Source organism: Branchiostoma belcheri, unplaced genomic scaffold (genome assembly GCF_001625305.1).
Source record: "Branchiostoma belcheri isolate BF01 breed outbred unplaced genomic scaffold, Haploidv18h27 scaffold3, whole genome shotgun sequence".
In the NCBI taxonomy this organism is placed as follows: domain Eukaryota; kingdom Metazoa; phylum Chordata; class Leptocardii; order Amphioxiformes; family Branchiostomatidae; genus Branchiostoma; species Branchiostoma belcheri.
In genome coordinates, this window is record NW_017803909.1 from 5,349,112 (window position 1) to 5,374,605 (window position 25,494).

General features: G+C 39.4%; 6 protein-coding genes across 6 annotated transcripts in view; 3 read left to right on the top strand and 3 right to left on the bottom strand.

Annotated features, from left to right (window-relative positions):
• The window catches only part of LOC109473452 (tRNA-specific adenosine deaminase 1-like), a 5,369-nt gene extending 3,207 nt beyond the window's left edge, over positions 1–2,162 (top strand). The window contains 3 exon segments of the mRNA XM_019773315.1: positions 695–794; positions 1,007–1,093; positions 1,917–2,162. Of these exon segments, the coding sequence (XP_019628874.1) occupies positions 695–794; positions 1,007–1,093; positions 1,917–2,046 (317 nt within the window). The 3' untranslated portion in view covers positions 2,047–2,162.
• Positions 2,163–2,516: 354 nt separating this feature from the next.
• Positions 2,517–7,115, bottom strand: LOC109473943 (gamma-aminobutyric acid receptor-associated protein-like 2). The gene is made up of 4 exons (XM_019774125.1): positions 6,950–7,115; positions 6,086–6,141; positions 4,828–5,000; positions 2,517–4,410 (listed from the first exon to the last, which is right to left on the bottom strand). Exons 1-4 carry the CDS (start codon positions 6,981–6,983, stop codon positions 4,320–4,322), a joined length of 354 nt encoding a protein of 117 aa, XP_019629684.1. The 5' UTR covers positions 6,984–7,115; the 3' UTR covers positions 2,517–4,319.
• Positions 7,116–7,500: 385 nt separating this feature from the next.
• Positions 7,501–11,823, top strand: LOC109473997 (transmembrane protein 231-like). Its single transcript, XM_019774192.1, has 7 exons — positions 7,501–7,671; positions 8,174–8,340; positions 8,871–8,999; positions 9,967–10,110; positions 10,416–10,497; positions 10,626–10,731; positions 11,145–11,823. The coding sequence occupies exons 1-7, from the start codon at positions 7,533–7,535 to the stop codon at positions 11,308–11,310; spliced, it is 933 nt and encodes a 310-aa protein (XP_019629751.1). The 5' UTR covers positions 7,501–7,532; the 3' UTR covers positions 11,311–11,823.
• Positions 11,824–11,934: 111 nt separating this feature from the next.
• LOC109473998 (mitochondrial import inner membrane translocase subunit Tim21-like) lies at positions 11,935–14,307 on the bottom strand. The gene is made up of 5 exons (XM_019774193.1): positions 13,869–14,307; positions 13,211–13,371; positions 12,710–12,783; positions 12,427–12,532; positions 11,935–12,294 (listed from the first exon to the last, which is right to left on the bottom strand). The coding sequence occupies exons 1-5, from the start codon at positions 14,161–14,163 to the stop codon at positions 12,202–12,204; spliced, it is 729 nt and encodes a 242-aa protein (XP_019629752.1). The 5' UTR covers positions 14,164–14,307; the 3' UTR covers positions 11,935–12,201.
• Positions 14,308–14,368: 61 nt separating this feature from the next.
• Positions 14,369–19,812, top strand: LOC109473905 (PQ-loop repeat-containing protein 1-like). Its single transcript, XM_019774056.1, has 7 exons — positions 14,369–14,443; positions 14,889–15,406; positions 15,793–15,926; positions 16,674–16,790; positions 17,237–17,314; positions 18,584–18,800; positions 19,557–19,812. The coding sequence occupies exons 2-7, from the start codon at positions 15,198–15,200 to the stop codon at positions 19,744–19,746; spliced, it is 945 nt and encodes a 314-aa protein (XP_019629615.1). The 5' UTR covers positions 14,369–14,443; positions 14,889–15,197; the 3' UTR covers positions 19,747–19,812.
• A 2,294-nt stretch (positions 19,813–22,106) lies between these two features.
• On the bottom strand, positions 22,107–25,271 carry LOC109473904 (transmembrane protein 64-like). The gene is made up of 3 exons (XM_019774055.1): positions 24,586–25,271; positions 23,428–23,583; positions 22,107–22,881 (listed from the first exon to the last, which is right to left on the bottom strand). Exons 1-3 carry the CDS (start codon positions 25,162–25,164, stop codon positions 22,600–22,602), a joined length of 1,017 nt encoding a protein of 338 aa, XP_019629614.1. The 5' UTR covers positions 25,165–25,271; the 3' UTR covers positions 22,107–22,599.
• Between the last annotated feature and the right edge of the window lie 223 nt (positions 25,272–25,494).

The window sequence follows — 25,494 nt, forward strand, 5'->3', positions numbered from 1 at the left end:
TATGGATTTTGTTGGTACGCGAAACCTGCCAGATCGGGCCTTGGCGGCGCGTGCGCGCATAGCGCCACGCATTAGCGGCCGTGCGCGCGTTTTACTGGTACGACTATGGATTTTGTTGGTACGCGAAACCTGCCAGATCGGGTCATGGCTGCGCGTGCGCGCATAGCGCCACGCATTAGCGGCCGTGCGCGCACTTTGCCTGGTAAGCCTGGGGCTGGCTGGATGTTGGGCGGCCGGCAAAAGCAATTTAATCAGGTTAATGATCAACACCAACTAGAAAGGTAACATTTGCAAAGCAAATGCATAATGTGTACCTTCACATATGGTCTGCTCTGTTAATTCTTACTCAAACACATTCATATATATGGTGACAGATGTCTAAATCCATCCTGTTATAAAACTGCAACATGATGTAACCCAACACTAGTTACCACGGTAATAGACTGTCTGGTTCAGGTCATTGACCTTTTGTGTTTGGAGAAGAGGAAACTGAGCAAAAAGAATATGTTTCCTGCAGTGAACATAACAAGTCTTTCTTCCTTTATACAGATGATCTTGTGCTTTACTTGAGGCTATTGAGGTGCTTTAATTATCTTTTTAGTACAAATTACAGCAACATGTTTACCTCAGTTCTTTTGTATGACATGGCTAAATTTTGAAGTGATCCTTGAACTGTTTTCTTTGAATCCTACAGCCATCATGTGGGCTGCCTTCCCGGGTAGGTGCACAGATGTGAGTGTGAACGGGTACAGACAGGGAACTACCAGGAAGACAATGGGCAGTCCACAGGCAAGGTATGAGAGCACAACAACTATACATACAAACCTAAAACAGTAGTTGATCCTTTGAAGTTTTCACTATTGATGAAATGTGCTATTGAAAAATATTGCTAATATCTCTTGAATCTTTTACTTTAACAAATCCTATACTGTAACAAAGACCAACAACTTGAAATGCATTTAAGAGGAATACAATGAAGTTATTATACAGCTTCTATTTTTCCAAGGGTGTTTACCTGCAGAAAGGAGCTTTTTGAGACCTTCAAAGAGCTTCTCAACAGTTTGCCAGTAGACAGCAGACCTGCAACGTTAAGGTAAGTACTGGTGTTTTGAGGACCCATGTTTTTTTATTGTAAATAGAGCTTTTATTGTAAATAGACATATCAGCACTAGCTACCCACTTTCTAACAATGTATCTCATTAAGTCCATGTCTTCTGACCTTTAGGTATATTAATAATACTAGTACCTTTCCGAAATTTGCAGTTGAGTCTCACTATAAAGGTAGTAGTAATAGTACTCCTTTATGCAGCCACATAAATGCCATAAATCCTATTAAACTTCACCAGATTGCAGCCTGTGTACATGAACTTTGAAAAGCATAGCAGAGAAAGGCACAGCTGTTCAATGTTATTTAGTCCTTTGTCCAAAGGCAAGCTTCACAACCGTAACTTATAATAGTATCCAAGGAGATGGCAAAACAGGTGGGCAAGAACAATACTTGACAGACTGACAAACCATGGAAAGTACCAGCCCTTAGGCTAGTTCCTCTTTTCATTGTACATGTTCCTACTTTTATTCATATCCACTGAGGTATGTCAAAATGGATTACTATTTCAGCAAATGTGTATGTTGAAAGTTGAATTAACTCAAGTTGTGTATCAGTGTAGTTTCTTGTTTTTAGTTAAAACTTTAGATCCAACACAAAAAGTTCTCTCACCCAAAGCTTTCGACCAGTCACCCTGGTCTTCCTCAATAGACTAACCCGGTGATAAAGTTTTAACTTTAAACATGTATTAAACTACCAACACAGATGAACCTTTATGACAGTGTAGTTTTCAATTGGTTTTGTTTTAGGCAGATGTACAATGTTGGCTATAGCAATCATATGTTCCATGCCTACTGTCTTCCCTACTCAGGTCTGAAGAGCTGTCCACTTACAGAGACTACAAAACAGCTGCAGTGGATCATTGCAAAGCAAGGACCTGCTTCTTAGATGTCTTTAAGACATGGATTGTGTCTCCTGGCAAATACTCAGACTTCAAGTGACAGTCCATGAATGAAAAGGCCTCAGTCCAATCCAGATAAAACCCCTGGTTCCGGGTCGGGGTTCGAACCCACAACCAAACCCAGGCACCAGTCCACATGCCGACGCTCTAACCACTGAAAAGGTCTAGACCCATCAGCCGGGTCAGTTGGTAGCGCCTATAAAACCCCCACTGTTACACTACTCCCCCTTTTCTTTTCAAGATTCGTCCTCGAATCTTCCAAATTCGACATCCCTGGAGCGGCACTCTTTGCCAGAACTCCCAGGGCCGGTGTGGGAACCACTGTAAGAAACAGGAGGAGCAAGTAGATACAGATTAAAACCCCTGGTCCCGGGCTGGGGTTCGAACCCATGACCTCCCAAGCACCAGCTTCAGACTCCGACGCTCTAACCACTCGGCTAAAAGGTCTAGACCCTACTCTACCCCCTTGACAACACAGTATACAAACCTTAATTCACAGACAGGTTCATGTTAAGGTATCTAGTAGGGAATGCTTTATTTCTTCCACTATAAACAACTTGGAAGACAGAACACAATAGTCTAGGAGGATTATAAAATAATGTCAGTACAACTGGTATGGCAATATGGTACAGCAACATAAGTGTCTTCCAGCAACATTTGTCATTTGATAGATACGGTCATTCAAGAAGTTTGAGTATTCAGTACATGTACACAACTGTTTGAATCTTGTACATACCTGTACCTGTGATGATCAAAAATATCCTTGCATCACTATATAATCTGCTTTCTTCATCAATGCTTTTGTATCCAAATGGAGATGTTAGGTCACTGATCATTGTGTTACTTGAGTTACACTGACAGACTTTGCCTTGAAAGCAGCAATATGAATGTAATAAAGGTACACAAAGATGATCGTTTATCCTATAATTTTTTTTGTCAAAAAAGTTACCTGTAGAGATTGTATGTTGAGCTTTTTTTTGGCAAATAAGTGCAAGGAGTCTCATCTCTTATTTGGGCATAATTCCATTCCTCTCAAAAGCAACATTGCAGTTATATTATTCATATTATCTAGCATTACTAGTAATCATAATTCGGGCTCATTAGCAACCAAACTGGTAGTATTTATATAAGCTTGTTGACATAGATATCGTGTAAAAGCCAGCTTGATCAACTCTCTGCATATAAACCTTTGAAACAATTTTAACAAGAACATACACCACTTAGGTACTAAACTAGTAGAATACATGACTTAATCATAATGCATTCTCCGTCACACAAACATTCCCACCTGCAAGCATGCACTCTTCAATACACTGATTTTTAAAAAAGTTTAAAAACAAACAAACAAATAAAAGTAGTTGTCTACTAGTTTGGCAAAGCAAAAACTTGTTTCATTCTGGCACTTAAAATATAAAACCCTAGGGCACATATCAACCACTTGTAAGATATGTTTTAGATCGATGACAAAAACTGTAACTTGTAAAATACAGATATATATTTTTTGACAGAGACTTCTGCTGTGGTTGAGTACTACTAGTAGTACTCGCACAATGAGGAGAGGTTCCTATCTCTTCATGACTATGCTATAGTATAAGAGGTGTTAAGATATCTAATAACTTCTGCATACTGTATAATGTCTACACTCCATTGTGCAGAAAAGTTACATGACCAAAGGGAGTTTTTGTGAACATGAACATAGCACTGTTTTTTTTTTTTGCTCCAGAAGTTAAGAAGTTAAAGCGAATCTTAGAGGTAGAGAGGACAACATCAAGAAATTTGGACTGCTTAATACGTCATTTGTTTTTTTTTATCACCTTTTTTAAAGTGCTTCCACAAATAAAAGTAGAAGATAAAATAATACAACTTAAGGGAATCAAGGCAAAGGGCCATAGTATTAAAACTTGTTGTAAACAATTAACAAATCTATACAATCGTTTCTCACATTTCTAAGAACCCCTCACCCAGTGGACGGCAACTTGTCCACCCGAAAGTTCATATATCTCCACAGCTGTTATCTGCTTTCTGTATCTCCAGCAATAGGTTTTACTTCAGATATTTCCCAAACCCATAAATACATTTGAATCATGATCACCATAGGGCATAAAACATGTTCTTCTGGCTAGATAGACCTCAGCCAGTTAACATGCAGACTGGACAGATAAACAACTCAAAACATCTTGTACATGTCTTGGTTATCGAGATATCTCTGTAATACATCTGTAACTTTGTACATCAGTTCATCCTGGTCGCGCATCATCAGTTTGTCTGGGGGCATACATGTGTCCGTATAAGCCTTGTAGTTGATTCTGTGCTTCAGAATCCAAAGGTATTTTCCCCACTGTATGCGATGTAGAGGAATCCATCTTCATCTTTGTGTTCATTGTAGATCTGACCCATATTGGCACTGGAAGAAGAATGAAATAGAGGAACATATACTTAGAAAGCAAATTTATTCAAAAACAAGCTCCAGATATATGACTTGAATCAATACAAACTAGAAACTACCTAAGGTAACATCTGCAGAGCAAATGCATAATGTTTACCTTCACATATGGTCTGCTCTGTTAATTCTTACTCAAACACATTCATATATATATATATATATATATACATGTATATAGTCAGACAGGAGTCTTAATCCCTCCTGCTATTAAATTGCAACATGATGTAACCCAACAGTAGTTCCCATGGTAACAGACAGTCTGGTTCAGGTCATTGCCCTTTTTGGTTTGGAGAAGAAGAGGAAACTGAACAAAAACAATATGTTTTCCTTTGGTAAAGATATTGAAAAGAAATTAAAAATGGTCTTCAGCCTACGTACCTTGACTGCGGCAGGACTTTCCCCACGAACAAGAAGATGGCGCGCTCCGAAGGCAGCTTGATGCGCTTGCGGATGATCCACATGAACTGTGCCACGGTGATGTCCGTCGGGACCAGGAACTTCTTCTTATCAATGTCTTGGATCTGAGAGTTGGGCACCTTTTCTACTACCACCTGGGAGGCAGAGGAAACATTATCTAACATGTAAATATGGAGGAGAGAAAATTGTTTTGTAATATAACAGCATCAGGACTTAATGACCCTCCACTAGCCAGGTCCTTGCCATGTTATAAAGTACATACAATTACATGTACTTCTGCTATCATTTGCACTGACAACAGTGCTAATTGTTACATCATGTGTTTGTCATAGGTTTCTAAAAATCATAAAAAGGTGTTGATTGAAATGACCTTCCAATGTCCTTGTCCTTATAAGCACCCTTGTCCCAGATGTGTCCTAACATGTTACCCTGAGAGTTAAAGGTCAAGTATCCACAGTAATCCACCCTAGGGCACTTCAATTGATTATATTTTCACCACACACATCACTACACACCCACACAAGGACACCTATTGGAAGCCAGCCAAATTGAACTAATGGAAATATAATGGAAGAACCAAAGAAGCCAAAACTTGTTAACATGAAAGTTCATCTGTGTTGGTAGTATAAAATGTTGAACTTTATTCCAACACAAATATTAAACAGAGATCGAATTTTCAACAACCACTGTCACCTTTATCAGGATAATTAATGACTAATCACTTCAAAATGCCAAAACTTGTGTTTGTATCCTGTTTACTACATGTTACACTATGTCCATTTCCTCTCACTTCCCAGAAAGATCTATTATTGTTGTTAAAGTCAGATAAGAAAACATACTACAGCCAAGCAAAACATGTCACTATTTTATGGATGACATCCTCAGCAGACTCCCAATCTAATGCGAGCGGGTGAAAAAAAAAAAAGAAGGCAGGCCAAAAAAGCAAGGTTCCTACATTTAAAATTTTTGACTCAATAATTGTACATTAATGGTTTTGATTCAATGAGAACATCACATATCACTGCGTGATTTTTTCCAAAATCAGGCGAAAATTCATGTGCGCGCTTTCAGTTTCAGTTTATTTAAGAAATCGACTTGCATGTTACAAAAAGTCACATGAAATACGTCGGATTAGTACATATTGCTCATGCGCTGATGTCATCCATAGAAATTACTTGCTGTGCCTAAAGGGAAAATACACAATGAAACATGAACTTACTGGTATCCGGTCAGGGTATTTTCTTCTGATCTTGTCAGACTCTGCCTGGCGTTGTTCTGTAAACAAATATACTGACATGTATTACTTAGTAATGTGCACAGTGCTCAATACGTGATCGTACATATTTCATGAGGATCAACCTGTCACAAAGTCTTTTGATAATTGCAGTTAATAACTGATGTTGCTCATATATTTCTCATGCACAAAATAAATATGTGTACATGTAATTGTAAATTACAATATATATCTATTTTGTGCATGAGAAAACTAAAAGATAACATGAGATAGATAAGGGCCTCTGCTATATCATTAGAAAAATAGGTTATCAATGGTGACAAAAAGTTGAATATGACACTCTTTGTTTTAGTACAATTAAGCGATTCCTTTTTATATGGGAAACGGCAGATGGATAGTTTTTCATCTAAAGTCGGATCAAATTTCATATGTAGACCACACAAAGAAGTAACAACACATCGAAACTGGAACAAGTCCAAGAGGTTGTCCTAGATTTTCCCTTTTCAAGTCTGCACTAACTCAAGGGTGGGACAAAGTCCAAAATGTCATCATCACTGATGATAGGTACTAAGTATATGATTTCTTCATAAATTACAGACAACGTAGATGTTTTTTCAGCACATGGGGACCAAATCAGGACCTTAAAAACAAACGTGTTCCTTAAATGTGGCACTGAAACGTGTTGCTATTTCGTCATACACGAAAAACAGAAGCTACACACCGCGTAGCTTTCGGAAAACACCTCAAAATTTGACACAACAGCTGCACCAGCAAGTTTTGGACTACACCTTCTAACTAAAATTTTACGGAAGTGAGGGAATATTCGCTCCAAATTTCACGTGTACTTACCCAAGGAGTGTTCCTCCTTGTATTGAAACTTCATTTTCTACAGAAGATGTCCTCCTCGTGTCGAATTTCGGGTGAAAATGCGTAAAAATTTCCGCCTATGACTCAGGTCCCAGTTTGTTTTGATGACTGAAGATCAGCTGAATTCTCGGAATGACGTAACCAGACGGACCGTTCCATTCGCGTGTCAATGATTTTTACACGGCTTTGGCCTACAAAATATCATAAAAACACACTAAAGTTAACATGCAAAGTAAGTTCTTATAAATAATTGCAATCTCGAGCATCAAAATGTGGTAACAATCTAAAATATATTTTACTCAGAAACCCCCTCCAAACGAGTGAAATAATCTAAATTACCCACAAACCTCTTCGGTAGACAAGTTGACCTGTACGCATCAAAATGCAATGTTAAGTGCAAAATATCCTACTGTAAGCATGTTTCGAACTAATTATTACATTTTATCAAAAATTAACGATAAAATAAAATTTGTAGTGTTACCATTAAAAAATTATCTCTATTTAGTGTATATGCCTTATTCCTAATTAGTTGTGTTGATGCGTTCACATTCCTCACGTTCAAAAAATGGCGGTGGTAGAAATCTACGCTCATCCCGTTTTACATCGCTACAAAACCAGCATTTGTACAAAAGCGACGATATTTGTGTTCGCGTGCTTTCTCCTGACATTCATTCCGCCGATATTGGTAGCATACAGGAGTCAGGGTAAGCCTTAAAATGTTGTGAGGAAGTAGAATAAAACGTTGAAGGTTGTTGTCGTTTCACAGTCTTCTTCCATCTATCTATCGGGTCTGTATGTTGTTTATCATATCATGATGGTGCACCCAACCTAAAAATTAGGTGCACAAAAAAATTCGGTGCACCATATAAAACAAAATCTAATTACAGGTCTTACTGCTCCTCTTCTGAGCTTGAATCTGAAATGGGACCTAAAAATAACTTAAAAAGCTGAAACAAGTACTACAACAAAAATTTTATAATTTTCTGACACGTAGATGTCAAGAATATCCTGCATACTATTATACATTTGATATACCGACAAAATACCGACAAAATATTTGGGTGCACAGAAAAAAAAGTTGGGTGGTGCACAGCTCCAATTTTGGGTGCACTAAGTGCACCCAGTATTTCGAGTAAATTACATGTATAGTAATATAGGAGATAGTAAATTTATGATACAGACTACATTTGATAAACGTTGATGTAGGTTTCTGGCAGAGAGAGGCGACGTACAGAGAGCAGCCCGATGTGAGTTTTAAACACCAGGTCCTGCTGCTGCTGCAGACCTCTCAGACTGGAGACTACCTGGTGTGGAGCACCTATCAGAACTTCAACCAACTGCAGCAGGGCAGGGTCAGGGTGCCACTCGTCAAGGTAACACTGATGGAATCTCTGTGTACATTGTACTTTATATGCTTGTCATTGCTTGATGAATTTACTAGTATCCAGTGTTCTGACCAGGCCTTGGGGCCCCCTATGCTGTGATTTAGACCCCTATGCTGTCTTTCAACCAGCATAGGGGTGTTTCTGGGAGGAGAACCTTCATAAATCTTGCAAAAAAAAATGAAAATATAACTTTAGAATTATGCTATGGCAAAGGGAAAACCTTAACTCCACTCTCTTCCTCAGTAAGTGAGAAATAGTGTCTCAGGGTTATGAGTTTCAATTTGTTTCTTTTCCTGCCCCCTATGCTGGGAAAAAATACTGGTGAGAACCCTGTCATCCTTTACAACTTATACCAAGGAGATTAAAAAAAATTGTTTTTTTAAACCTCCAAGCATCTGTGGCCGTGGGTTTACAGAAAGGTCTACTGTTCCATGACAAAATGAAGAAGCATATCACTACAGTCATGACTGAATGGTTGATGGCTTTATTAAACCATTCTCTTCTCGTCACCCTTTTAGTCCAGGGAGGAAGACTCTAACAGGGATGGGAAGTCTGATGCCCTACAGATGACAATACAGGTTCCCTTGTTGGACACAGAGGAAGTCTACAGTGTCGACCTTCTGCTGTTCTTTCAGTACAGACTTTACGTAAGTAGGGATGGTAGAGGATAGGTTAGTACAACAGGGTTCATATTGGAATATGAATAACATGGATGCAACTTTTGTGGGGTCGTGTGGTGTAGTGGTACTACCGTAGCATCTTTGGCCCGGAACCAAGAGGTCCTAGGCTCGAACCCCGCCTGGTCACCGATCTTGTGCCCTTGGGAAAGGCACTTAACTCAATTTTAATCATTTCACTCAGGTGCAAATGTGTACCTAGCTTCCGCTAGAGACGTCCCTCGGATAGGACATTAAATGGACATGCCCGTAGCCAGGGGGGGTTCGGGGGGTTCGGAAGAACCCCCCACAAGGCTCAAAGGTCCACTTTTTGGTCCACTTTTTATGTAAAGGTCCACTTTTTGGTCCACTTTTTATGAAAAGGTCCAAGATTTTTGTTGAAAAGATAGACTGGAATCGTGGAAAAACTGCCCTCTTTGTCATTGAATAAAAATTTATCTGTGATTTTTTCTTTGAAATACTCTCAAAAACGCACGAAATGCCATTTTAGAAGGTTCATTTTTCAAAATTTTCCGGGGGAGCATGCCCCCGGACCCCCCTAGAAACCTCACGCCTTCGGCGCTCGCCTCACGCCTACGGCGCTCGAGGTCCCCTCAAGCAGTGGGAAGAACCCCCCCATTCAAAATCCTGGCTACGGGCATGATGGAGGTCTATGTGTTTGGGGAGAGCCACACCCCACATGTTAAAGAACCCACCACACCTTTCGAAAAAGAGTTGGGGAATGCCCCGGTGTGCGATGGTCCAAATACTTGTCTGATTATTCACTACGGACTCCAGGAAGAGTAGCATGAAATTCACACTAATGGAGATACTAAAACAAAACAAAACAAACATTTGCTATTTGTAAATAGCACTGTCATACAGTATGATACATGCTGCAAAGCACATAAGGTACAACAACAACAGCTGTGCTTTAACAGCCTTGTTTCTTCCACAGATTTTCTCCACCTTCACCATGGAGTGTATGGCATACCTCCACCACACTTCCCCCCTCCCCGGAGCTGACCTGACTGTGGCAGGGGACCTGAGGTTACACCAGAAGTACCCGCTGGCACACACAGGCAGGGACACCAGGTTTAACGTATGTGTGGCTTTAATTCCTTCTGAGGAACATGTTTCTAATTCCACTGTAGAAGTGGAAACAACCATGCATAATATTCTGTACTTGTTGAGTAAGTTTTTAAAATCATGTTCAATATGTTACATCATTTGAATTCAGTAAAGCCGACTGCTGCCAACCCCTGTGACAACAGCAGCAGTATAATCAAATCCTGGATAGTGATAGTGAGTGTGAAAGAATCAGTAGCTTCCATGGCTTATTGACTTAGTTTGGTCTGGTAATCATATGATACTAGTAGGTTCATGACAATTTTTTTTCCTGTACAGACCTCCATCATAGACAGTACCAGCATATTTCCAACTGCATACGATCTGAGAACAATCTTTGAGTCCTACAGTGGTAGGAATGGTAAGTACATCGTGTACATATCAGTTAGTTGCCATTCCATTGTTCTCCTGTCATCATTTACACACACTTACTTTGAATCTCAGTGTGCTTTCTTCTCATTGGCAGATAAACTATTCTTCTGTTTTCAGTTTCTACCAACTTCCTGACATACTACCCAGTATGGAGGACAGGGAGAGCAACTGGCCAGCCTTTTGTCATCTCAGCCACTGTCAGATACCCAGAGGAAACCATACTATATCCTTTCATGAGCTTATATTGTCGTGAACTAAAATGCACAAATAGATATAACTTTGTTCAAGATAATTTGTGCCATGATCAGTATTGATACAGCCTTTTCACCTAGGGTTCTTTTTATGTTTACCAAAGGAAAACATTGCTTTTACTCTGTTTCCTCTAAGGTCAATGACCTGAACCAGACATCTGTTACCATGGTAACTGGTGTTAGGTTACATCATGTTGCAATTTTATAGCAGGAGGGATTTAGACTCCTGTCACCATATATATGAACATGGTGTACTTGTTTGAGTAAGAATTAACAGTGCAGACCATATGCAAAGATATATAACATTATGCATTTGCTTTGCAATGTTACCTTTCTAGTTCACTTTCTACTTTTACAGCCAATTGATTCCTTAACCAGATCTCACATACAGACCAGGGTTCTGGCAGCTCATCAAGTGGGGCTGGGTGCAGTACATCTCCATTTTGTTGGTCTTCTTGTTTGTCTTTGACAGAATCAAGACTTTTGTATTTGAGAATCAGATCTTGAACACCGTAGTGGACAGCCCAACCAAAAAGTTCAAGCAAGGTTGAAGAAGAATCAAGTTACCATAGCACATTGTACATTACAATACAAACATCAACAGTACTAAAAACCATTACAAATAGACCCAATTGCTTGAAATTGTGATATTGTTGCTTGATGTTGTCTTTGTGTAGCTTTATAAAGAAAAATTATAGACAGCATTCTCAGTGAGTGTGAATTTGTTCTGAATTATGCTCTGAAAGGTCACTTTTAATTCAATCATTTATCCTGGTTTGTTGAATACCTTATCAGATGTTGTGTGTATATATAGTAGTCATTCCTATGCAGTGAACAAGCAAATGTGTAAATATCAATGACATAGTCTGTTCTTTTAGTGTACAATCTTAGCATTATGTGTACTGTTCTATAGCAGAACATGACATTTCTGTATGCTTCTTGTTTAACCATCATGAAAGAATTCTCAAGTTCTGTAAATTTTACTAAACTAAGAGGGGGTTGTATATTTTCTATGAAATGTTTTCTACATTACTTTGACAAGAATAAATCTGTTGTGTCATTTTTTGGTATGCTGTTCACCTCAGTCCTTACTTAAAAATGTTTTTGTAACTGGCAGTACATTATAGTCACAGCCTTGACTCAGACTTTCTACATCAGACTTTCCTTAGCTACTTTAGCAGCCATGCTGCAATGAGTATATCAATTTCAATTGGTTGTGAAAAATCTTGAATATGCTGTAAAAGGCATGTCATCAATACAGGCTGAAAATGTGAAATCCACCAGTACACGAGTGGGTACTGTTTTGGGTTGAATGGTTGAGAGGCAGAAATGGTTTATGCACAAAATTTGTCCCAAAGCAGCTCTAGGTCTGCTATTGACAACTAAGTAACAAAACTATTTCCAGCATTGGCAACACCATCTAAATGTTGTAGAAAAAAACATCATCTGTTGTCCTCTATAATCATGGTCCTGTGTGGGTAGGCATCTAGCTGCACAAATAGGTACCGGAAACTGTCATACTTCCCTCCGTCATTCTGAAACAATAACAATACATGTATGCTTTCATTGACACCAAATAACAACTGCTATATGAGGGGGCATCTGCCTCCAACATTCAGATGGTCAACACATAGACAAGAAAACAAGATGATAAACAGGATCCTCACCTCTGTGACTTCCAGGTGTACAGTGGCCCGTCTGCCACTCCCTCCCTTCAGGTAAAACTTCATCCGCAGGTGCTTCTTCCCTGTCTCATCCGTGTATTCTGTGTAACTAAACAATTGCAGAAAAATACATGAACTCAAAAAAGAAACTTAAAATCCATTTATAGTGACTGAAAACCTTTGCAGACATTTAATCCTTCAGTATATCAGATATCCACTCACCAAAGATAACTATATAGTATATAGAATATTACAGATCATTTGCTAAATAATGAACCATACTTACGCTGGATGTCTACGCCTTCCTCTCCTAGTTTCCTCTCCGAAACCAGCAATAGGTGTACCTAAGGCAACCTTCACCTACAGACAGCAACATACTTAATTACTCACACCTCAAAAACTATTCAAATAGCAAAGCACTAGCATATCAGGCTCAAAAGAAGTATTGATGGTATACTTCGAAGACAACTGAATTTGCACTTGCTTATATTTCGACTGCATATGGTATGCTCTGTTTTACTCAAACACATGGCCAGAAAGGAGTCTAAATCACTCCCGCTATAAAATTGCAACATGATGTAACCCAACACTAGGTACTAGTATGGTGATAGACTGTCAGACATCTGGTTCACGTCATTGACCTTATTTGTTTGGAGAAGAAGAGGAAGAAGAACAGAGCAAAAACAATGTTTTGTAAACATACTAACTTGTTGGCTGCAGACCAAAACTTCTAGCATTCCACATGTACTTTTTTCAACTTCAAAGACATAACTTGTCTTCTCCCTACCTCTTCATTCTCTTTGCACCTTTTCATAGCATCAGTATAAATGCCGTTGATACTTCCGCCCGAGAACAGTTCTCGACCAATGGCGTAGAACAGCAGCCCCATCACCCCAACTCCAAATATCACAATACCGAGGTATGTCACGTCTTTCCCTGCCTTCACAACTGTGAGGAAAGTGGAAATCATTATTAACAATTTCATGACTTTTATATCTACTCTTAATTACTGTGTAACTGGGACCACATGTATCAACATAAAGTTTGAAGCATTACTCTAGTAGTAGATATCATTAAGAAGCATTAAAGTGTAAATGTATCATTGTTTCATCATTAAGCATGAATGGTACAAAGTGGAAAGTTCCATACACATTTGTGATAACAATACATGTATATGTTCCTACGCAGTAACAATATGGTTTTAATATGTGCAAGATGAACACGAGGCATTTTAAGTTGTCTTGATCAAGTGCTAATATGTAGTGTAAATTAAGTGTAAATATTCTCTCTTTGTAATACCATACTAAGTACTATAATTCACCCAAAAAGCTGCCTGATTGCCATGGTTGTTTTGAGTCCCCACAATAAACCATTGTTTTATTTTTTATATCATTTTTTTTTTTTGCAATCTGTGTATAAGATGAATAGTTAATATAAGGGTTCACCTCTCTGTCCGACGGTCAGCTGTCCACCTGTCCCCCCATCTCTGCTCTCCACCACCTCCCTCCTCCCCCTGTCCTCAGCCTTTCTCATCTGCAGCCGGCACGGCTGCCAACACGGCGGGCCTGCAGCTCTCAAAAACTTCCTACTCAGGACCTGGACATCCATCTGTACGGGGAACTGAAGCTGTTTCGTACTCATCTCTCTATTTGTGGACCTATGCACGTTTTTCACAGCTCCAACGGCCAATGCCACTATCTCCATTTTGATGGGCTTGTGAGGATGGAGCCTTGACAACATAATTGCAATGTTTCACTGACAAGATAACCATGCAAAACGGCCTAAACTTCAACCCTAAGTCTAATTTTTTCCCAAAAATGGTTCGGTTGAGCAGGTAACATTGAGAAAATCGGACAATTGAAGAGAAATTGAGCTAGTTCAGTTCACATGTCCAATGTGTCTATGTCCTTCGCTTAACATGATATGCGACCTTTGACCTTCCAGACTGACCAATCAGCATCGAGATCCATACGTTTGTGCCAACATGGCGGAAGTTGGTTGTTTTCGCACCGATTCTGAGGTAATGTTTGCGTTTTTGTCCATTTTCCAGCGCAAGATAGATCCTATCGGTGATATTTTTACTCGCTAATGATTAGGATAGACCTGGGATGAATTTCCATCGAAATTCTAATCACAGAACCTCGAGAATATGCTGATAATCCGCTGTTGTTTGTCCGACTCTATGTTTGCAATTTGATATCGATCCCAAGAGGACAACAAAGAAATGATTAACTAGTATCTGTGGATCAACGCATCAAATTATACAGATGTATCAATCGTCCAGCAAATTATTTTCCACTTTAGTATTAATGTTATACATGTAGTTGATTGATAATTTTTACGTGAGTATGTGTAGTCAAAGCATATGTTGTTTGTTTTGCGAATTTTTGTGTTTTCGTGATGTACTGCAAGCAAATATTATACCAATCCGCTTATGTTACCGTATTTTTTTCTCTTTCCGACAGACTTTCCAGTTGAAGAAGACCGTACCATGAAGGTGACTGGTCGTTAGGCGTGGCTACAGTGACATCATATTTACGCTCAATCCGGCCCATTATAATTAGCCCATTATAATTAGAGAACCGGTTTTTGCCCTGGATACGTTGGAAGAACACATGACTGCACCCATATAAAGCTCAACCCACCATCATCAGCTACACTACCTACCAATTTAAGATGAACAGATGACGTTTATTCCTGTATCCTGAAAAAAAAAATCATAATTTGAAGCAGAAAATAGTCCTCATACACAGTCTGTGTGCAAGACAAACAATATGGATAACATTGAACTTCGGCTGACCCTATCGGAGGTGTCCATAATGGACTTGGTGTCGTGGATCGCATCGGGAGCGATGATCTTTGGTGGCATTGTGCCTTATGTTCCACAGTACAGACAGATCAGAAGGACAGAGAATGCAGAGGGGTTCTCCACTTATGTCTGTCTGGCCTTACTGCTAGCCAACACACTCAGGATATTCTTTTGGTGAGTAAGATCAATACCTGTAGTAGAAATAATTTTGTTTTTTTATTCATGATTTTTAAAACTTCAATGATTAGATATGGTTCATTATATAATTACATATATCGGTGGGGTTGTGTGGCGCAATGGCAGAGTGCTCGACTCTGAACCAAGAGGTCCCGGGTTCGAGTCCTGACATGCCACCGATTTTGTGCCCTTGCAAAAGGCACTTAACAGGACTTTCCTCACTTAAGTAAAAGTGAGTATTGTCCTGTCCTGTATTTGTTTCTATGTGTGAGAAACAACACCAGCAACGGCTGCCTGTGTCCAACTTGTATTGTAAACTACAATTTCAATAAATCAAAATTAAAATCAAATCAAATTAATATTTCTTTTCTGTATACTCAAAGGTTTGGAGTTCATTTTGAGCTCCCCCTCCTGGCCCAGAGTATCATAATGAACTTCACCATGATGGTGATGCTACACTTGTGTACCAGAGTTACACAGCTGAATGAGATGTCTACCAAGAGGAGAGCCTTCCTGGGTGGGTATACTGTCTATGTATAACAGCACACTGACAGAGACACTTACAGCTTCATACTAGTAGCTCCCTGAATATCAGTATTACTATTAGTACATTAGTTCAGCTTACAACAGCCACGGTATTACTATTAGGCCTAGGAAAAAAATGTTGTTTTTCCTGTTTTGTAGGCTTTTTTTGGTGGACCCCTGCAAGGGACATAAATTTTCGAGCTTTTCTAGCTCCATCATCTGACATGTGAGTGATGAAACATTGTACAATTGGTTTTCAGACATTTACACTGAAAATAAAAGTGTCCTCATGCAACTTTTACTTTGTTAAAATGTAATGTATAAGTTAGACCCCTAAATAGATATCATTTAAGTCTAAAAGGAAAAAAAATCCCTACCTACAGACCCTAATTTTTTAGGACTGAAACAGGAAATGCAACATTTTTTTTCCTAGGCCTTAGTACATTAGTTTGGGTTACAACAGCCAGGGTATTACTATTAGTACAGTGTACAAGTATGTTTCATTCAGAGCTAAGTATAGAGGAAATACACATGGCACACATACAGACCTTTGTGATGTCTACTTTCAGTGTTCTGTCATTCTTCTAGTATCTTCATGTTCTTTCTCTAATCCTCTGGTATTATGCATGTTGCCAATTGAAACTGCAATGACGCACTGCAATGCAACTTTTAATGGGATCTTGTGCCAAGCATGTATAGTTCTAAGTGTGTTGTTTGAATGTCATATTTCCCTTAAAAGGCCATGCCACTGAGTCTTTGTTGGAAGGTTTGTCCCCGGAAAAAGCCAACAGAGAGGAAAATAAGGAACTCCTTGAATTTGCTGAGGGGATGGAAATTAGAAAAAGGCATGAATGTGGTATGTAATATGTACATAAGTATGTATCTAGAGTTTCTAAGAATTTTTTTACCCATTAAGTCTCCTTTTCCTTGTAATTTTTTGGTTCACCCCTTTAGTAAAACCCCTCTGCATGCCTTAATTTTGCTTAGTTTTGCATGTAACAATCAAGTTTGAGTAATGTCGCCAATAACAAGACTCAATTCAGACTTCAGATCCTGTTCAAATCTGTAGAGTTCTTTGTCCTGTAAAATTGCATGGAGATGAAGTCCTTGATCACTATCAAATGTGATTTTTGTGTTTTAACATTAGTTTGTATAAAATCAAGTGAGGTTTTCTATGGTGATGTAGACATTTCATCCTGTAAGAATGACTATTGAGTTTTGGGACTTTTTTTACACCTTTGATTGAAAGACTCTAAGTTTTTACTCACTGCCTTTTCTGGGCTTCCTGTCCCGTGTGTCCAGCTGAGCTACAGCAGGGAAAACCTGGTCTGAAAGACGCCAGCAGTCAAACTGACCCTGAAACTGCTCACAGGTTCCTGGGTGGGTATGGAACTGTTAAAGGGGCTTTCCACTCCAGAAGCGGGTATTATTTTCTGATAGATAATTTTTTGGGGGGATACAAAGGCACCCGACTTTTGGCTAAATTACCTCAGCAGTCTTTTCGACAATAATCCTTTTCTAAATCCATGTACATGTACCTTCATACAGACCCGCTTTTAATATACAGTATGTTTGCCTGTATGGTCCACTTTGGGCACAATTTCTCGCTAACAATAGATGGGCTTGGCATAACAGCAGCATTTGAGTGACTGTCACACATTTACATGTAGGAAGGTTCACAAAATGTTGAAAATCTAAGCCTGTCTTGGGGTACAGAGATTTTGACACTTCTTTTTCTCTGACGAATCATATTAATACCCGCTTCTGCAGTGGAGAGCTCCTTTAAAAGTGGCATGTGAGGATGTCATCAGTCTTTTGGGCTTCGTCCACCCGATCCTTCATACTAGTATTCACCAGTCTAAACAAACTACAAAGTCGCATATGATACCAAAGTGGAGCCTGGGGACATCCTAAGTTGTGTAAAACTTTCCATCCAAGAACAGAATACATGTACATCTACATGCATGTCAGTGGTGTTGCTAGTTAGTCTGTTTCAAGATCCCATTACAAGTTGTACAAAGTATGAGCACTTCCTTAAGTTCCTTAAGGTGTAGCTTATATCTAGCAGCATGCTACACATTACTAGCCATTGTGGCACTTGTGCTGTTGATGTCTTAAGATATTGCTTTGTTGAAGAAGAAACCTTATTATTATTAGTCTTGGTACATTTTTGATAGTACCTTTCTGTGTGTGATTGACGTACATGTATGCTTCATCACCTGGTGCTTGGTGTATGCCTAATTTTCAGGTATCTTACATATATCTGATCATATGTCTAGGTTCTTTACCTTTGACAGATCATACACACTCACTCACTTACTCACACACACACACACACACTTAATTTATGCAAACATCATAATCCTGTATTTTGTTAGGTCTGACTAGACTAATCTCATAATCATATGTTTAGAATGTAATAAAGAATGTTCATTTTTTATAGTCACCTTTATAGGGAAATACTGAAATGTATTGAAGAACACAATAGGCACATTATGTACTATTCAGCATTTTATGTGAAAAACTGGGAAAATTGATGTATTACTTTTTGTACATGTACTACGAAGTGGTTGTCCTAAGCCTTTGTTTATCATAGTCTGTTAAGACTACCGATAGTAATGAGTGATTGCTCTCCTTGTTTCCTACCAGACTTTGACCATAGGTACTTCTGGAAGTGGACCAAGTTCAGAGACTACATCCAGTTTATGTGTGTGTTCACGCTGATTGGAGGCTACATCACGTACATGTGCCTGGACTTCCCTGTGTATGTGGAGACTGTGGGCTTCCTGGCAGTGTTTGTGGAGGCTCTGTTGGGGGCACCCCAGTTCTGGAGAAACTACCAGAACAAGTGCACAGTGGGGATGAGGTAAGCATGGGTAGCATGATGGGAACAACACGGTGACATATAGGAATAAGGTGATCCTAGCCTGGGCAGGGTTCTCACCAGGATTTTTTCACAGCGTAGGTGTCAGGTACAGAAGCAGAAGGGCAACTTTTGCTGCACAAGTCGCGCATTGAGCTGAAAAATTTTGAAACTCATAAAGATACTATTTCTCACTTATTGAGGGACAGATTTTTTTATGAAGTTAAGATTTTCCCATTGCTATAGCTTCATTCTAATGTTATATTTTAATTTTTTGCAAGATTTATAAAGGTTCTCCCTCAAAAAGCACCCCTATGCTGGTTGAGCAGCAGCATAGGGGTCCAAATCACAGCATAGGGGGCCCCTATGCTCAAATAGCCTAGTGAGAAGTACATGTACTAGTATGCTAGGACAGTGGGAATGTAGACACCTGGCCATGTGTGTGATTTCTGCAGCACAAAGTCCACATGAGGAAACACCTTTGACCTGTTCATACACCTTATTGATTGGGCAACATCACATGATGGCAATATAAATATATAAACACTTTATAAGCAGGAGGAACTAGATATTGCGCATATCTTCTGCCTTCACTTTACCAATTTGGTAACCAATTTGTGATTATGATTGTCACCAAGATGTGATTGTCATTGAGTCTTTGCATTTAGCTTTGTATTGTGTACATGTAACTTCACAAAAACTATTTGAAACACAGTCTGTTTTGAATTATATATAATAACATGATTTCTTGTTTTTCAGTGTAAAGATGGTAGGTTTCTGGACCAGCGGTGACACCTTTAAGACTGCCTACTTCATCATCAACAAGGCACCTATGCAGTTCTGGATATGTGGGTTATTACAAGTTGGGATAGACATTGCAATTCTACTACAAGTATGGATATATAGGAAAAACTTACACCCAATATCAAAACCTGCCAAGCCTATATAATCCCTTATTAGAAAGGAGAGAAATTTTTGTTCTGTTGAGCAACATTTCAGTATTAAGTTATTAAAATGGGTGAAATCATAAGGTTGTCTAGGTTATATATATTATTTAACTATAGCTAACCTACATGAAAAGATATATGTTTCTCCACACCTTCCTTGAGATTTGCATAAGTGGGATTTAAAGATTTTTATTGTGGTTTTAGTTAGTTTTAGTTTATCTACTTTACGTCATTATCATGGTTACAAATGCTCTTGTATTCCATGTATGCAAGTGAGTCATGTAGTTAAGTTTTATGACAAGTATGTTGGATGTCATGCCTCTGTCTCAGGGTTAAATTTTGCTTTACTTTAACATTCTGCAGGGATTTTCCCTTGTGAAAGTTTCATGTAAGATTTCAGCACAAGGCTTAGAAACTTACCCGTGCACAAAGAATGCTGTTGTCCACAATTTATTTATAGTGACTATTTAACAAGGCCCTCTTTACTCATACCGGGGTATTGAAATTTTGAAAAAAAAAGTGAAATCTGTCAACTCTTATTAAACCATTGAAGTCACAACTTCCTTCAATACTATCATTTAAGTTCATATACTCTGGTACAAATTGTTTTGCATAAAGTAACCATGACACCATGAAAAGGAGTTTGTTTCATCGATATCAGGTTTAGTCCATACTTCCAACTGTGACCTGTGCGGACACACTTGAATAGTACTTGTAATACATTAATTTATAGTGTCTACTGGATGTTGAGGGATCAGATAGGCTCACAATAAAAGTATGGAAGACCCATCAGTCTGAGTTTCCATTTCATGTACATAAACTTCACATGAGTGATTGACAAGAGTGATTTGAGTCACCAGAAAGAGAATTCACCACATTGTATTTAATGTCAACTGGCCCAACTTGTAACTCTACATAAATATGTAATCGATGGCACATTTAATTTGTTCCACGTGTTCATTCTTGCATTTCACAAGTTTAAAGGTTGAACAAACACTCCCCTGATAACTTAGCATATTAATACATGTAAACAGCAAACAGCATACATATAGATTCTAGCACCACTAGGGCAAATTAAAGGAATTTTGTCAATTTGCTGTTTTCAAAAGAAGGTATTTCAAACTCATTTTTTTTCTTTTTACCATTATGGAGTGAAGATAATGTGATGGCAACTTCAACTGAAGTTTTCACCTTTAAAAATGTTATCAACTTTATGTGATATCACTGTCAAACAAAGAATATAATAATTTATAAGATACTGCTGGTTTTAAAAATAACTTATATCAATGGCAAGAACAGTGATAAAATTGCTCACAATACCTTGAGTTTGCTATCCATGTAATCACATAATGGTACAATGACAGCAGTTTTGAATCTAGGTTCATTTTTGTTACCACTACTTTCTGACTACTCACACTTGTACCAGACATACATATTTAGAACACAATCAATATCTGCTGGCATATCATCATACTTCAAAGTGAGCTATATTTATCTGTAAACAGGACTTGGTTTGTTTACCGAGTCTGCCCAATATTATGGCAAAACACATGGTTAATCATGCAAGACCGTGTTTTGCTCATTCACGGAACAAAACCACCAAACAGAATTCATGAAGGAGCCCTTAATTTATACCAGGTGTTTACTGGAGGTAGACAATTTGCACAGGTAAAATCTCAGGAAGCCAGTGTTATAACCCATGCATTAGTATTGCACTGACAAATGGTAAACATTGTAACAAAAGGTACAAGCATAGGGGATGACGATATAACTTTCACAGATGCATCACACATATAACATCCTGTACGTGATGCCCTTATAAATATTTAATTATAACACAAGAAAGAAAAAATAGATGACCTACTCAGGCCTTATTAATTATATGTATGGAAGGCAGCAGCTGTATGCTACAGGTCTGTTTTGGTATAAAAGGACCATCAGCCCATATCAAATGACAATGTCAGTGTAACCAGTATATTGAGTTTTGAGGCAAACTCAACAACAGAACTTATTCATGATGGCTTTGACTACAGTTTCTCCACAACTATGTCTCTTTAATCATTGAAATATGGATGAAAGTACGCACATATTCACAATGTAACTGTCAAGAACAATCATGTACTAAAACATCATAACATACTGGTCCATTACTGGCACATCATTGGTATTATGAAATACTACAAAACTATTAAGGACTAAAAAAAATATAATATATAATTATTATCATCAAATTTTTCACTGATTTAGTCTTTTCCTTGTTACCTTATGTAATCTTTCAGCACGAAATCAAGAATTCAAGTCTTCAAGATAGAAAAAAAAGTGTAAAGATAATAAATTAAAATGTTAACGTTGTTAATTGTTTGAACTGGCATTCAAGAAGTGATTTCGTCTTTAAAATTTGGTTCTTCACAGGCACTTTTGGTTTATGACTTTGTCAAATATGGAATGATCTAAATTCAAATCTTGTTATCCCCTATCACAATATACCGGAATATTGTACGACAAAATTCCTATTAAAGAACTTTAACTTTTTTTGTTACATATGATAATCATGTATGGCAACAATACCGGTAGCTGTAAAGAAACTTAACAGGCTTATTCCCTCAACAATTGCACATGGTTGTCTAATACCCCTTTGGAATCATGCCATTTAAACTTGCAGTGTTGGCAAATGTGCTAATCATTTCAACATGTATAAATACATATGCACACAAACACATCTATTGAACTCTTTCATCAGCAATTGCTATAAACTAAAATCTCACTTTATAAATTAAAATCTCGTTCAAACGGTTTGCTACAATCTGTCAGGAGGCTGGTGGGGGCGGCAGTAACCCTGCATCCAGGATGTAGCACTACTGCTGCCTCTCATCCGCTACCCAGAATTCCTCAGAGCCTGAGCTCTGATTGGCTGGCTGCAGCCCCTTGGCCTGCTGGGATAGCTCCCCATCTCTCCTGTGCTGTGCCATCTCCATGAGGTGCAGGTGATCTTTGGTTTGTTGACTGTTCAGCCTCTTTGGGTAGGTGGTGAGGGTGGTGCCTGAGGAAAGGTGGGGCTGGTGCTGCAGCAGAGCTTTGTTGAGCTGGACCCGGGCTTGTTTTACAACGTACACCATCAACAGGACACTTAGTCCAATCTGTGGTGAAAAGAAATTCCAATTAGTTCAGACAGATACAATCTTCTTGTCTCTCAGCACTTCTAATGATAGTTCTTAGTAACAATAACAATGTATTGATCATGAGTTCTTAGTCACCATATGTTGTAGCTTGTAACCAAGGACATAATCTCCCTACAACCTCCTTGTTGTAGCAAGGACATTGGAACCAATGTCCTTGGTTGTAGCAATGACACATTGAGCCATAATTATATCGTAAATTAGTGTGACATGACACCCTTATTCCCTAATAACAAAGTTGAAACAAATGAAAGCATCTGAAGGCAAAGGTGTGAAGGGGGCAACTTCCTGCCATTATCACATTAAATGTACATGAATCTAATTTGTGAACCATTCATCAGAATGTGATCTGTATTCTCCCCTAATATCTACTTGGAGGATTGATGAACCATTGATGGGAATGCGATCTGTATTCTCTCCTAATATCTGCTTGGAGAATTGATGAACCATTGATGGGAATGTGATCTGTATTCTTTCCTAATATCTGCTTGGAGAAGTATTCCTGACCTGTGCCCCTAACACGATGTAGTCATTACTGGAGGGGTTATCCACCACCTCCTCCACGGAGTGCAGGCTGGACCCGATGTACGTGTTGAGAGCTTGTGTCGGCAGGAGGCCCAGGGTGGAGGCAGTCATGTACCTGAACGTCTGGACTTTGCTCACCTGAAGTACAAACAGAATAGGACAGTGTTTAAGTAAAAATGAAACAACCATTTGGTGCTCTCACCGCCAAGGCCTGGGTTCGATTCCCGGTGTGGGAACCGGTGAAACAACCAGGAGCGAGTAGAAACAGGAAAACCCCTGACTACCGGGATGCCGGGAATCAAACTCACAACGAACCCGGGCAGCCAGCTTATGACACAAGCACGCTAATGACTATGCCAAACGGTCCGGACCCATTGGAATGGATCTGTTAGCGGCTCTTGAACCTCACTGTTGTTACAAAAACTCCATATTACCCTGTGTATGTTTTGAAGAGATTTGCAAGGAAGACTGGTATTAGGAATACTGTTCTTGAGTCCGAGAAGCAAGTTATATCCTTGGACTGGCCTGCCCATGTTTTCAGCTAATTAGGTCACCTCATCTCCTGCTGACATACACAGTCCAACTGTGCTGGAGGCGTGGCATGGGAGGATGAGTCACCTGGGCTACATACCTACCTCACACCCGCTGGATGACAGACCAGTCGGACCACTGTTGTTAATGACTTAATCTCAAGTCAGACCTACACCTAGGTTGTGCCCTAACAACAACCTTTACCCTAACCAAGGAGGTTCAAAAAGAAGACCTCCTTGTCCTACTCCATAATCTTGGTCAAGTCCTAACCCTAACCCAACACCTAGCCCTAATGGTGTTGGACTGAGTTGAATGGTCCAAGTTTACAATGATCCAAAAGGTCTTTATTTCTATTAGTCAACTTCTTCTTGAATTACCTTGTTCAGAGATAGACACCGAGATGCGAGTGAAAACAAGCTTTCAGCAAATGTAAACACAACAGTAAATTTCTAATCAGCACTAACTACTGGTAGCAGCCTATTAAAAGTACATCAGTACATTTTGTACATAAAAGATTTGGAATCTTTTAACAATATTGATAACAATAGCATCGGGTGATACGTGATGTGACCTACATATGGTATGTGCCTTCACTAATAAGTAACTCACCGCAAACAGGCCGTTCTGGAGCCCGAAGGGAATCGGGGTCAGTCTGGAGAGCGCGATAACTTTGAACCCGCTGTTACTCTCCAGAACTCTCGCTATGGCAGTCAAGTTGGCGTTCCCGCCGATTTTGTTCAAAAGGAAATCTCCGCAGAATCTCTTGCACATGACGTGTGCGACAAAAGTCCCCTGGAAGACGGCCAGTATAACGATGACGAGTCCCTCTAAAAACCCGTACAAGTAGCCGGCCGAGATGTTCAGAACAACGTAGCCCCATGTCATCGGGAAAGACACAACTGTGAAGAGGACGACGAAGAGAATGACTCCCAGCCCACCGTTTAGACCTTCTAACCATAAGATGAATTCCTTGATGTAATGTCTGCTGAAGAACAGGACGAAGCAGCACAGGGTCACCAGCCCGACTATCGATGTTGACATGTAGAGGGAATTGCAAGTTTTGTGCCCCTCCTCCCCCTCCAAGGACGGCCTTCGAAGCGCCTTTTCCAGCATCGTGAGTTCTCCGAGCGGCTTGATGTCAGCCAGGCCGTCCTGCCCGGCGTGTAGAGAGTCTTCCTCTGGGGTCATGGTTCAGCTTCGGGCAGGTTATGTGGGAGAAGAGAGGCGATAAGCAGCTGATAGCTGTGCAAACTTTGGCGCAGTGTACCTCGACCCGGCGCGACTCGTAGCGGCCATTTTGGAACGGCCGATTGGACACGAAATCAATACAAACATGGAGAGGTGCATCACTTTATCGCTAGGTGGCGTCCCTGTACGGTCTACTTTTCCACCCAACTACACCTGTTGCGTTGTCCGGCAGATAAAAGGCAGAACGTTACAATTTTCCCCAATAAACTTCTACAGTCGATTTCAATTATGATATATATGTTCCCATATATAATTAATATATTAGGTATC